General features: G+C 40.9%; 1 protein-coding gene across 1 annotated transcript in view; it reads right to left on the minus strand.

The window, feature by feature from the left end:
• Window positions 1-14,876, minus strand: part of cemip (cell migration inducing hyaluronidase 1) — a 169,630-nt gene that overhangs the window by 59,908 nt on the left and 94,846 nt on the right. Inside the window, exons 5-9 of the mRNA XM_076729296.1 lie at window positions 14,042-14,278; window positions 12,363-12,542; window positions 5,341-5,411; window positions 5,096-5,191; window positions 3,809-3,930 (exon numbers count right to left, since the gene is read on the minus strand). Of these exons, the coding sequence (XP_076585411.1) occupies window positions 3,809-3,930; window positions 5,096-5,191; window positions 5,341-5,411; window positions 12,363-12,542; window positions 14,042-14,278 (706 nt within the window). The remainder of the gene's footprint in view (window positions 1-3,808; window positions 3,931-5,095; window positions 5,192-5,340; window positions 5,412-12,362; window positions 12,543-14,041; window positions 14,279-14,876) is intronic.

Consider the following 14,876-nt stretch of genomic DNA (forward strand, 5'->3'; position numbering starts at 1 on the left):
TGGCTATTTTTTTATGGTAATGGTATGGGTGTTGGAGGCGGTGTGGGCAGACCTGGCACCACTGTTTATCTTCATGGAAGGCTAACAGCTGCTGCTTCATCGTGCCAGGCTGGATGCAAATTCATTGGCTGGGGCTGTGTCATGTCCCAGCAGCACAGTAATGGCAGGTTGGCTTGGCGCTGATGATCGGCTGACTGGATGGACAGACCCACCCCCGACAAAACTAGACACAGGAGCAGCTGGAGTTGCCGTCCACGTAGCGGCTCCTCTTTTGTACACCATTAATCCAGCATTATTGTTGCTGTGTGTAGCTGTGAGTTTTCTTATGTTTTTCATGAAATTTGATAGTGTATATAGTGGCAGTGTGCCATTCCTGTGTTGCATTCAGGTCGCCTTCACATAGACAAGCACAAGCCCAAGCAATGCAGCATGTAATCCAGTATAATTTCACCTCGCGATAACAGCATCACTGTTCACTATTCACTGTCTTTACATTGCATCAGAGCTGTATTAAGTTACTGCTAATGCAACTCAACATCCTTTTGTGGCTGTTTCACATTAAAAGCATTCAACTGGCAAAACATGGATGACTTTTTTTGTGGAGGTGGCACACAAGATGCAATGTATTTGGCACTGAGGATAGCACTGACAGCAGAGGTTCATTAAAAATGAATCTACAAATCAAGACATTGATCAATTTAGTCCTTTTAGACGGAGGATCATTTTTAAAGCTAGTAGGGAGTAGTAGAACAAGAAAGATCGGCACAGCACAGTGAGCTGTTAGATGAAGAGCTGCAGATGACAGGTCTGCAGTGTCAGATTCAGATTGCAGATGTAATTACTCAGTGACATCATTGTTAAAACAACTCGAGTTTGTTGGCTGTGCAGTAAATATAGACCAGTTCTCCTGTTGTATCTTTAGCACAGGTGGTCAACCAGTGTTTGCTGTCGTATTAAAGCGCACTTGCTGTTACTATGGTAACCACAGGTGTCACAAATCATCCAGGACTGTAATTTTACCAAGTCCTGTAGGTTGCAGCTACAAAGGCATAGAAAGTGGATTTGCTTCATATACTTTAAACACATGTTGTGCTATAGCTACAGTACTGCAGAGATGTAGTGTAAATTAAGCCAACCTCCAATCACCTTATCCACCTTTCTGTTTGAATTAAAGAATAAGGCTGGTGCTAGTCCATTTTTTATGTTTTGCTGAAAAATGTGCACAGCCATACCAGCAATGTGTTAGTCCATCTGCCTGACTTCCCCGCCTCCGTCTGTAACTGACAACCTCAAGCTCTTTGGTTGAAGACAAAACCAGTTGATAGCGGATAGTTTCAATTTAAAATTCAATGAAAAATAGGCTCAGTAATTTTTCAGACAGCAAGTCACTGTAGTTATTTATTTATTTATTGCAAATTAATCTTAGACAGGAGAAAATATGTGGAATTGAGTTCAAATAAACTAAAGCAGTCATCGTAGTAACAAAGGAACATGCCACCCAGTGCAGCAGTGAAGCTCATTGCTGTGTTTTAATAGTTAGTGAAATCGAACACTACAGCTCTACAGCACAGAGGAATAAGATATACAGTACCAGGCTTTGGATACACAGTATTGAAAATGTAGCTATTGAAGCTACAAGTTACTCTTCATTAGAAGTAGCTGGGTTGCACTTTAGTTGAAAGTACACTAGAAGCTACTATGAAAAAATGCTTTAACATATTTGGCTATTTCCCATCAAGAAACATCGACTGTTCATTCATATAACAAACTGTGATCACAATCATAAACAATTTTGTGTTACCATTTTTTACTGTTTGTTTGCCATATCCTGCTCCTTTGTGAAAAACTAGTTTTCTACTGGCTATGTTGCAGTACAACACTAATGTAACTTATGTGAAGATGTGATTGGAGATGCTGTTCCCCCAGATGCTAACTTCCCTGTGTGCTTAAGCCCCTGACCACTTTCGGTTGCCAAGTGCAGTGACAAGCCCAGAAGTAAAGCGACATTTGACAAGATAACCTTATTTGTGTGCATTCACTTTCTCCTGTACTGAAATAAACCATCAACATGTAATTTTGTCTCTTTTTAGCAAATTCTGCCATCCATTCATGGCCCTCATTACAGAGGTGTAGTCTCCAGTCACATGATTTGAATTCAGTAAGTCATGACTGTGATGATGACTGAGACTGACTTTAATGGGTTCATTTTCATAGACTTGTATTCTTCTTTTAACTTAAACCTTTTGATTTAGAATGACTTGATATCCTCCTGAAGCCCAAAGACAGCAGTGCAGAGCAGCAGACAGACAACAGAATACTGTACCCCAGATCATCACCCTGTTAGGCACATTTGATCATTTAGCTTTTCAATATTCAAAAGTTTATTTGAAAGCAAAGAAAACAAATCGAAGAAAAGATTCATATTTCTGTTAATTAGCTATGCTGACTGTTACTCTGTTAAAAAATCTAAAATGGCATTATATTTGGTGAATGACTTGCTCAGAACACAAAATTTAGGACATGTGAATGACTCGGTACTTGTGAGCAGGGCTTGTTTTATGCATAGGTGAGAGAGGAGGCTGCCCAGGGCACCACAGACATTTCAGTGTTGAACAAACCCAGTGGTTGCACTGAAGTATTCACCTGATTTTGAGTCTGCAGGCTGACACTATAATAGGACACTCTAGTCAGGGCTCACTGTCATATCATTAATTAAAACTGTTGGCTGAGACATGAATAATGATTAGGCTACTTACAGCCAGGATAAGACTCATAACCAGAAAAATGTCTATGATTGTGTACAGATACAGCCTCAACTTGAGTCACATATGATAAACATCATCATCTAGACACTAAAGTTAAAATTAAGGGAAGGACCGAACTGTTACAGGCTTGAGAGCAGGGCAAGTCCTGGCACTTTGATAAATATCGTCTAGATGCAGTATCTGCTTTACAGCCAGTGAACAAATGAACTGCTGAGACATAAAATAAATCAACTGCAGCCAGCAGTTTTAATTAATATGACAGCAAAGTGTCAGTAAGCAATGCAGGCAGAGCTGCACTGAGTTGTGCTTCTATTCCAGTAATATTCTGCAGGTGAACCACACCTCTACAAACAAAATATCAGCAAATTATTGGCCAATGAAAAGCTCAATCCCCTCGGGGGCACTAGCAAATGTCAGTGCTTGTATATCAGTATACATCATAAATCCCTGAAGAAGAAGGGTATGGAAAAAAAACAGCATTCTTGATGCAAAGTGAGATCAATCCTCGAGCCTGAATCTGCGTAACACAACAAACAGACACGCTCTCCCAAAATGTTGGAGGGTTCCTTTAAGCGTGGGCTTGTGAACGGCGCTGAGATACAGGCATAAAGACAGCTGATGCTTAAATTTAAATACATCAGAATGCCACAGGAGAATTATTTTACAGGATTTAGCAAATTTACTATTGTTTTATTTAAAGTTGAAACTGAAATGGTCCTCCAATATTCCTCCTTTGCAGTTTGCTGGAAACAGACATCACCTCAGGCAATCAAACATTTACACAAAGGGACCTTGAGGGTTTGTGGGTAAACTGACTGAAAAATTATGCCTTCACACTACATTCAAATTTTAGAGTCTGCTGATGACCTATCAGTGGATTTTCTTGTTGCTTTAGAAGAATATGATAATGACCCAGTTGCCAGCATCAGCTGCTCTCATCTCTGTGGCTTGGTAACTGCATTTGCTCTCAGCAAGGTGTGTGTGTGACTGTGCAAACACACTCGTGCATGCCTGTGTGTTTGATGAAGTAAGAAGAGATTTACCTGGATGCCCAGCGGACTGCTACACAGACGGTCTGGATAGGCCTCGTGCAGGTCAGACAGCTTCTCCCAGTCTCCAGATCCCCTCTCATCGTCCCTGTCAAACCATTCCGTCCACTCTGCCTCTGTGGAACACACACACACACACACACACACACACACACACACACACACACACACACACACACACACCAGTAGCTCCCAGTTCAGTGGTCAGACAGCCAAGTGGTACATATTAGACTAATCTACGACAAGGCTTTGACTTGCAGTCCATTTAGGCTGTCAGAGAGCATTTGTAGCAGAGTAATTGAAGGGCTCTCTCCTCCCATTATGTTCTCTGTCTGGCTGCCACAGCGGGAAATGTGCATTTGACTGTGGGCCTGAATTTCAATCTGAAGCTCAACACACAACCTGCGATCAACCGTCAGGCAGCCTAAGATTGTGTTTATGTGTGCATGTGTCCATATCTGCATGCTAAAGTGTGGCAGTTTCATTACAAGAACTGCTGTCTGATGGGAGATGAGAAGCATCGGGCTGAAGTCAGCTTTGAACTGAAAAGGGGTCAATAGCATTCCAGACAGTTGGATAAGAGGCAGAGGTATTGATGAGATGACGTGGTGGTATCACCACAGGTGATCAATGACAGTTGAGGAAGAATTCAAAGAGCTTTGCCTGTGTGTCTTGTGCATGGTCGTCTTGATACCATATACATGTCTTAACACCGACCCCTGAAGTAGTTTCATGTAAGATCGCCCTATTAAAGATACTTTTCTGTGCCAGACACACAAAGAGTAAAGTAACTGCACAATGGGTTCCAAACCTGGAGTTCAGTTTCATCACATTCATTACAATAAACATCACAGTGATTTATGGTGGAGAAGACTACAAAGGCGTTGATGAAATGAGGAGCCCATTGTTTCTGAAGCCTTTGTAGTAATTATTTTAGAACTGAAGACTTTCTACATATTTCAAAGGTTAAACCCAGACATTCAGGACAGGTGGAGGTAGAGGTGGTGTGTTGTATAGTAAATACAGCAGAATACAGAATACATTATCAAGCTTTGTTATGTTTCCTGCTATTTGTGCTATCCTTCCTAAAGTGCAAATGTAGGAGACAGACGCACTTTGCAAACACCCAAATAAAAACTGCGACTCCAGTCTGGTGTACCTGTTTCACAAATACAGCATGTGTGCGGTACAATGCTTCATATCTGAAAAACAAAATGGTGGACACCTACACATCATCCGATAAACTTTGACGTGTATGTTTGTGTGTGTAAGAAGAGTTACCTTGAACCCACTGGCTGCTGGTGGTGATGGTGAAATGCTCCCCGTAAGTTGTCTGAAAAACTCGAGAGCTCAGGGCCTCTGAGGAGGCCTTGGTCCCTGACAACACACACACACACACACACACACACACACACACACACACACACACACACACACACACACACACACACGGCACTTAGAACATGCAACTTTTTTCCACATACGTGAGATCAGGCTGGGAGCAAAAACTTCAAATGGATTCCCACCTTGATAGACAGCGTGATCCTCCACAACAGTAGAAGCATCACCTTTGGTCACTATGAAAGTCCAGGGGTGCCTGCAGAGGAAAGAGAGGCGAGATGAAGCAGGGGAAAGAGAAAACACGCCATAGATCTGAGTAACACATCCTAATACCTAGACAACTGAATAGGTCGATGCCAGTGACTTCGAAAATGACTTGTATCACAGTTGGAGAGTATCAGCTGTAACCTGGACCTTTGTTGTGCCTGACCTCCATCCTCACATCATTAACATTGTGAATTGGTTGCAGTTTGCTTCATTTTAGGTACCAAAACTACTTGGGTTGGCTGAAGAAAAGATCAATCAATACGTTTCTGTTATGTCATTTAACATAATTACATTATGTAAGATTATTAAGACATGTTGAAAAAAAAAAAATTGGACAAGGTTGACATTTGATTGCCCATAGGATCTCCTGTCATGATTTGTATGGCCACTAGAGGTCGTCTAAAATAATCTTAAAAATGGGTTGGAATAACTGACTTATAAAGTCTACCTGTATGGTCGGCTCAGACAGAGGGTGGGGAACAGCAGAGAATGGAGAGAGGGTGAAGGAAGAAAACAGAGAGAGAGAGACACAAAGACAGAGAGAGAGAGAGAGAGAGAGAGAGAGAGAGAGAGAGAGAGAGAGACACTCACAAACACACAGATGGTGGCATTATATTTCTAATAATGTTGATGTAAAGAGTGAGTGGCTGACATCCACGAGCGGGGATCTGGTCATTCAATGAGCTATCCCAGCATGCATCACTTGTCACATCACAGGTAATGATGTGACGGCTGTCAGTGAAGAACAGGGGAAGTTCTGTGCATGCGTGTGACTCCATGTCTGTATCTAAGATGTTGCCATGCATGTGTGAATGGACGTGAGTGTGTGTAAACTGGTCAGGAGAGAGGAGTGGCGTTGGGCAGATGGAGAGCTTCAGTATGGAGAGCACTGTAGGCTACATGTCTGCTGCCTGGACTCAAAATGAACACCGGTCTGTGAACCAGCTGTTTCTCACATGGTGTAATGTAAAAAATGTACTGGCAACAAGAGAGTATTGCTCCGCTTTTTAAGACTTTAGTGCCAGTGATGAAAAAACCACCTCAGATATTGTCATAAAATCAATTGGTCCTCTATTTCAAGATATCGTATGAACTGAATTGAATTCAACCCCATTTTACTGCGCAGTAAAGATTACATTTTTACATTTAAACATTTTATTGTTTAATAACAACATGTGAGGAGCATTTAAAATGTATCTCTCACATGTATATTCATTAGCAATAAATTTGTTGATTATAGAGAAAAACACATTATTATTATTATTATTATTATTATTATTATTATTATTATTATTATTATTATTATTATTATTATTATTATTATTATTTTGGATCACTACTATAACTTGGTAGTCAAAAATTCTGTTCCCAGAGCTCATGAAGTCTTCCAGTCTTTCGCTTTTGGTTGATTTTGTTCAACCAACAGGCCAAATCCCAAAGAATGATCAGCTTACAATAACACGAAACATAGAAAATCACCATATTCTCTCATTTGAGAAGCAAATGTTCTGCATTCTTGCTCAATAACTGACTTAAACAATTATTCCATTACCAAAATTGTCGGTGAGAAAATCTCAGGTGTAATTAATTATGCCAGCAATGGCTTCATTACATAGAAGTGTGCAGTATGCTATTCCAAAAAGCAAGCAGGGACAATACCAATACCCTAATTCAGAAGCCTGTATATGATTTCAAGGTGCTATCTCTAAGTGTTAAAGACAGAGCTTTTAACGTTTAATGGCAGCCTAGGAAACTATTCCAACCTGCAAACGTGTTGATGTTTGCTTGTTGCTTTCTGTCCAAAGAGAAGACTTAACGCTTTGTATCTATTCACATTACTAAATACCATGCTTAGCGAGCATCCACATCTAAGGAGTGGAGTAAACTGCCAACAAAGGCATTACAGAATAGAGCAAAACATATTATTTTGTTAAAAAGTTTCTTTGGGAAAATCCTCATAACGAATCTATTGCCTAATAATCCGTCATAGATGTAATTGCTTAAGACAAATCAAGCCAGTAGGTAATGGGGGTGACAGAATACACATTTCAGCCAATGGTGTCACACCACTGCACTGACCTGCACATGGCAGCAATGTGCCAGCAAAGGCACAGACTGCAAGCATGTAAACAGGGACGTAAACATTGTTGTATTTAAATGAATGAAATAATAATAGTTTACAAAATGGCCTTGCAAATGTTTTATAAGGAAGGGAATGCCCTCTGCATGTTTGTTCCACCTCAAGGATACACACAATGCAAATGCATATGAACAACTTTGGTTTGTTTACAAGGAAACTCCATAGGGAAACTTGGTAGATATACATGGTGGGTAGTTTAAGGGGCCTGGGAATTAGTAATTTAGGGAGCACTAAACAGATTCATCAGGACCAGCCTGGCAGTAGAAAACTTCAAATCTCAGCAGTCATTGAAGTCACAGAGGAGTGAATGACATTGATCAGTAACACTTGTGAACCGCTTCTGATTTACTTTGGTAATTCTCAACAGTAAGCCACTAAAATGTTACTGTCGACACCATTAAAACAAGAATGTATGATTTGAGGGCAAGTAAAATACAGCCAGAATCTAACATCCAGTTTATGTGAAGCCAAAACAATTTGGTTTGTACCCAAAGAATACCCCATAACTTTACCACATCCGCAGACGTTCTCCAGCTGAGTTGAAATAAATTTTGCTCAGCTTTGAAAAAAATAAAAAAATAAAAAAAACAGAATCGAGGTGTGTTGGAGTATTCCTGTGTGCTGCCACTAGCACCACTGTGGCAGCTGCAGTAAACATATGCAAATTACATAACAAAGATTGTATTGCAGAGTCTACACTGTCTCATAAATTCTGGCTTATTAAAATGTCTCTGGGTGCACCGCAAATTACACAGCCTCCCTCTCCTGATGACACCAGTGTTAGCCTGTTGGCAACAGTGTGAGGAGAGAAGGCGACAAGAGTCATTAGGCAGGAATCCCTCTGCAGCCTCACCATCCCTCCGATCCATTTACTCTGTCCTCCACAGTATCCACAACCATGGTGCAAAGTGCAATCTGCGAAGGGGAAAGTTAGCTCGCACTCCGTCCTCATGTCCTTTCTGAACCCCTCTCAGTGTTTCCTGCGGTCTCCTCAGCAGCATTAAGTTTCAGAACACCGCGTGGCTCGGAGGTTAACCACAGAGCCTACAATGCCAGGATTTGCCAGCATCCTCACTCAGCCCACAACAAGGCTTCTGATATTAGAGTTGACTAGCCCTGTGCAAAACAGGCAGGCTTGTGGTTTACTATGCAAAGTTGCCTATCCAACAGTTCTGAATTCCTATGTCTGAAAAACAAGAGCGCAGTTGAGTCTTGTTTGAGGAATGTGTCAGTGTAAAAGTGTACACTTCCTTATCCACTGCGATAGTGTTAGTAAGTTTTGAGACATCTCCAGGGGTTTTGTTATCATGGCATGATTCAGTTTCCATTTCCCATGCATTCCTGACATAGTGACACTCACTCACACTCACTCACACACACACACACAACCATACACAAAAACATACACACACACACACTCCCACTCCCACTTGTTATGGAATGCTGTATCAGCTAATCCTGTTGTGTGTGCTTTAGTGATGCGGTATCTCTCTCTGCAGAAAGTGTTTAGGGCTGACTGTGTGTGTGTGTGTGTGTGTGTGTGTGTGTGTGTGTGTGCCATGCACATGTGTACATTAAGTTACATATATGCACTTTTTTTTTAGCATATCACGGCCCTGCTCAGTGTTTCATGTCCAGGATCTTTGCTGCTTGGTAGGGCGAAGCAAACTTCGTCCACTGTGCTTTCTTCACAGCACCCCCAAACAGCAGACAGAATGTTACAGACCGGCTGGTTAATATTAAGAAGAGCCAGATCAAGAGCCAGATGTTTTTCTAAGGCAAGAGAATATAGGACTTGCAGTTGGCTGATCAGTTGGACACATACACATCTCCAAATGAATGCTCATCCTGCTCTGTGTCTGCTGGGTGCGTACATAGGCAACTGCTGCTAACATTTTGACCATAAAACTTTATCACACTTTTCAAGTGACTACCATATGATTAAACTTTTCCATCTGTTTAGGCACTCACAGCACTTGGTTAAAGTTAGGGAAGGATTACAGTGCTAGTTTAATGCAGAAAAGCTCCAGTGACTTAAATCACAAGGTGATTATTGAGGCCGAGTCCAAACCACAATCTTTCTCTAATCTAAAGGAAAATGCTTTTGTTGCTTAAATTTCATTACAGACAGCAGTCAGGATGCAAACCCTGGTCACTGGAGTCAAAGTGCTGTGCTCTCTACACCCGCCATCCACTCTGGCAATGGAGATAAAGGCCGTGCTTCATTCACTCCAAAAATGTTGCATATAAACACTCAAAAACTTTGGGATATTTGGCTTTCGGGTGAAATTTCAGGATGAACCTAAAATGCACTATAACCTTTACAGGTGAACTTAATTTGACCTTCTCTAACATTTTGAATGCTCATGTCCAACTGTTCAATGTTTCAGTACTTTTTGCACAACTTGCTGTTCTCTAGCAAGGAGCTGAACGGCAAAATTCACAACAGGTGTTTGATCCATGAATTGACCAGTAAATTTCCTGGTTCAATTAGAATTGGTATTGAAACAGTCCTCTTCATCACGCTGTTCACATTTTGATTTTGTTCACATCATGAGATCAAGATGACACCTAACAATTGACCAACAGTACCTCGCCATTGCGAGGCTTCAAACAAGATGTTCTCAGAGAGAAGTGGCCACTGAGCTTAGAGTGTCACAGAGAGTCATCAGCAGGTTGCAACAGAAATACAGAAAAGACTGGAAGAGTCACAGAAAGGTGTAGAAGTGGACGTCCTTTGGTCACATCCCACACTGGTGACCGCTTCATTGTGAACAGTGCCCTGCGGAACTGGATGATGAATGCCACTCAACTCCAGGCACATTTAAAGGAGGTCAGAGGCACCCAAGTGTCACGTCAGACCATTCAAAAATGTTTACATCAGCGTGGTCTGTGTGCTAGACGACCTGCAAGGGTACCTGACCACACCACCAGGCATAGGCGTCATCGTCTTGCATGGGCCAGGGAGCATTTATGCCAGACGAGGGACCAGTGGGCCTCAGTGCTGTTCTCTGATGAAAGTCGTTTCACGTTCAGCAGAAACGATGGCCGCCAACGATGTTGGAGGTGTCAAGGAGAGTCCTATGCAACAGCCACTGTTGTCACCAGACAAGCCTTTGGTGGTGGTGGTGTTACAGTGTGGGCAGGTGTGTCTAGTCAATACAGAACTGCCTTATACTTTGTGAATGGTACAGTTACAAGCCCATACTACCTGAAAAACATCATTAATCCAGTCATTGTGCCCCAGCATGAACAACACAGGCCTAATTTCATCTTCATGGACGACAATGCTCCTCATGGACGACAATGCTCCAGCTCATCAAGGTCGCATTATTAAGGAACGGCTGGTGGAGACTGGGGTACCTCAGATGGAGTGGCCTGCACTTTCTCCAGACCTGAATCCCATAGAAAACCTATGGGATCAGCTGAGTCACTGTGTAGAGGCTCGTAACTCTGTACCCCAGAACCTCAATGAGCTGAGGGCCACCCTTCAAGAGTGGGATGCCATGCCTCAGCAGACAATAAGTCAACTTGTGAACAGCACGAGACATTGTTGTCAAGCTGTAATTGATGCTCAAGGGCACATGACAAGTTATTGAGACATTGACATTTTTTGTTGTGGTATACCCACCACCGTTGCTGGCTTTTGTTTCAATAAATTGTTTGAGATGAGGAAATCACCATTGCATGCTGCTACTTAAATGCCCTACTTTCATGGTATAATATCACTGTAACGTGAACTTTTTACATTTTCCATAAATTACACCCGAAAGCCAAATATCCCCAACTTTTTGTGAGTAGTGTATTTCAGGTAGTGAGTCCATTTCTCAATGTGATTGGGAAAATAATTTTGTACTACACAAATCTAATTTCTAGGTCATGGAGTTGCACCTACAGCAGAGAGGTAAAACCCCTGAATGTGATGAGCATGGGAGCTTTATAGATGAATGCAAAAGGATGTTATTTTTTCTTCATTCAGATATTACATAGCTTTGGTCTTGATTCAGAATTTTCCTTTCTTTGTCATATGACGTTATATTTTATGTGTGTTTAGCTTCACTAACTTCAAAGCTGAAACGTCTTTTCCCAGGCTGCATACACTCAATGTCCACCTTAAGAGATACAGCTTGTACAATTAAATGGAATCCAACACATGATTATTTTTGTCATAATGGCTTCAGTTTTTGTTGACACTGTCATAGAGGTGTGAATTCAATTTTCTGCTTTAGCGCTGGGTTCACAATTATTGGTGTTGTACTGGACTGTATTATATTCAGAGGTGTTTCTAACACTCGGACAAAAAAATAGAGCTGTTGTAAAGTGGCAACTGAATGCATACATTTTTACAAATGTACTCCGGAGATATTGCAAACCATTAAGTACCAAAGGGTCCTTAAAAGCTGCAGAGATTAATTGGAAAGAGACAACTTTACACTTATACTATACCTGAGGTTGTAAGATTTTCTCATTAACTCACAGCAATCAATAACCAGAACGCTCCAGTGCTGGAGCTTGGAAAATATGTCTTATTTCCTGACATGGTGTGAGGTGAATACCTATGAGTATGTACTGGAGGAAATGAGCAGAGATGCTCATGATGAACTCATAGTACAGATCAACAGTGCGTAACTAACATTTATTGTCATTACTGATTCATCTATTCATCTATTATTGTTTTGTTTATGAACATTAGTTTTTATCTTCATTTCAGAAAACCTGAGTGTCAGTTTCAATCACAAGCTGCCAGAGGAGGCTAAAATGGAGTCATTTAACTTCAAAAATAAGATTTCAGGAGCTCACCGAAATCCCAGATTGCTGATGTGCTGGCTGCCCAGCCTGAAGAGGCTCTTCTTGGCTGCGTCCTCCAAGTTGTTGGAGCCCTCATCATTCACCACCATGGCCAGTATGAGTCCCGCCTGCACACCATCCACGTATTTTGCCAGGCGTCGACTCTCATCCTTACTACGGTATGTGTCAAACCTGTAGGAGTGAAGGGAGGTGAAAAGGGGAGCAGGGGAAAGAAACAAAATCATTATTGTGTGTCTTCCATTCATCCTAAAAGATAGACAAGACAGAACTGAACACTCAGCATATAAAAGCATATTTTGTTGTAAGTAAATACCTTCATTCCCATATTTTAAGAAATTTATCAGTGGGTACCTGCCAGACCAGTGACCTGTGGGTCAGAAATCCACTTTTCTACTTAAATTTGTATCCTGGAGGAGGAGATTGTTATAATAACAGAGAGAAAAGCAAGTTTGTTTGAGAAAAGGGTCTTTCAGCTGCAACAATGTGCATCAGGTACCTCTCAAAACAAGGTACGCAAACTTCAGAGGAAAAACTGTAACATACTGATATGCAGCCATTAATGGTGGAAGTAGACAAGTATTTCAACACTACTTTGAAACATGAATGGTAAGAATGAAGGATTTTCAGTATTTCCCTCCTTTTCCCTTTGTTTACTAAAGTTTATTTGTGTGGCATGTTTCATTTTATCATGTTTCACATAGACGTAAAAAAGAAAGGAAAATTTCCTTTCTTTTTTACACCTTTTTTGCCTTTAAACATTTAATGTTTAAAGGGAACAGGAATCAATTTGAATAATAAAACTGACTTAAGGAGTAAGTAATATACAGTTTCATGAAAGCACTTCCTAAAAATAGGTAGTTTGCACTGTGTTCCCATTCAGCTGTCAATTGGAGACTGAAGGAGCATTTCAGATCCAAATACCTTTTTTTCTCTTGTTCACTGATAAAAATCCACTAACAATAAAGTTAAAAGAAAGACTTTCAGTTGGACATTAATGTGCATTTAACACCCCCTAGTTTCAAGTGCTATGGGTGCCTTAAACAATCAGGGAGTGTCCCCACATGAAAAATGGAGGCTAAAATAATGTCTCATGAGCAAAAGAGCAAAACATCATGATCAAATTTAAGTTGAACAACCAGTGGCATCCATTAGTAAAACACTGTACCACTTCAAAGCAATATTTGCTGTCTATCCATTCTAATTATTGTTTGTTTCATTTAATCTCTCACTGCAATTGAGCCAGTTGGCATATTAACTGTTTTGCAATAACCATTTTGTGCATTTTATGTCACCTTTAATCAGACACTGTCTAATGGTAATAAATTTGAGTAGACTTGATGCAGTCCAATGCCCTGCCTCCTCTAAAAATTACCCAATCATCTATTTACCACAATAAAAACTGTACATCAATTCATCTGACCTCCATTTGGAATACAAATATAATGGATAATGACTCATAAAAGGATATAAAGGATGGCATTGATTTCTAAATTTAATATCCCTACATGAAGCAGTGCCAGAGCTATTTGATGCATATTTGTCTCCTTCATTGCAACCCTGTGGTTACACAGCTTATGAGATGTCAGCCACCTCATCATTTCTCCTCTAATTAAGAGTCTCAGGATTGTTCAGCAGCTGAGACACAGCCTCTGCGTGGAGGGGACCTTCACCTGTCAACGTGCAGCACCTCTCCGGTCTTGGGGTCGACTACGTGGATAATGATGCCTCGGTTTCCCCAGCTTCTCTGGAACAGATAGTTGTTTTGGTTGCTCTCTCCGGGATGGAAAGTCTTGTTGAGGAAGGTCCATGCCAGCTTTTTTTCTCCATGGATCTCTAGTGTTCCGCCTGTGCCCACGCCAATGTACTTTCTCCCGAAGTAGCTGTGTTCCTGATCACTGTCATCCGATCTGAGAACAATGTGAGAGAATTAATATTCTAATACAAGTAGGACATAGGACAATTGAGGCAAGGAAGTATGCTTCAGTGTTTACATTCATGATCCTAATGCAGACATCAGACATTTAGAGGAAAATGGCAATTTGCCCTCATATGGTAGTTGGCAGAAAAGACTGAAAGTAGGAAACAGAGGAGAGTGGGATGTAGACATGTCATAAACTTGGGGACTGTCCATGAAAATACACCCGTATATCCCTGGAGAGCACGGCTAAAAACAGCTAATTTTTTAAAATTGCCAATATGCTACTAATATGTATACTATTATTGAACACTTTGAGTTAGTTGGACAGTTTATTAGTTGTTCTGTACTTTAATTGTTTCACTTTGAAGAATGAAGGAACATGGAACACGTGCTCTAAGGTACAGAAGAATAAGCTAGGCTTTATTAATTCTGTTCCAGGTTATATCATGGTCTTGGCTCATTGTCATTTCCTATAATTTTCAATCACTAAGCAGCACATAAAATTTGTTACGGGATAAATACAAACTCATGGTGGTAGGAAATCTGTATAGTGACTGACAGAGTGGAAAAAAATATATCAGGGAAGT

This window comes from Chaetodon auriga, chromosome 1, assembly GCF_051107435.1.
Source record: "Chaetodon auriga isolate fChaAug3 chromosome 1, fChaAug3.hap1, whole genome shotgun sequence".
NCBI lineage: Eukaryota > Metazoa > Chordata > Actinopteri > Chaetodontiformes > Chaetodontidae > Chaetodon > Chaetodon auriga.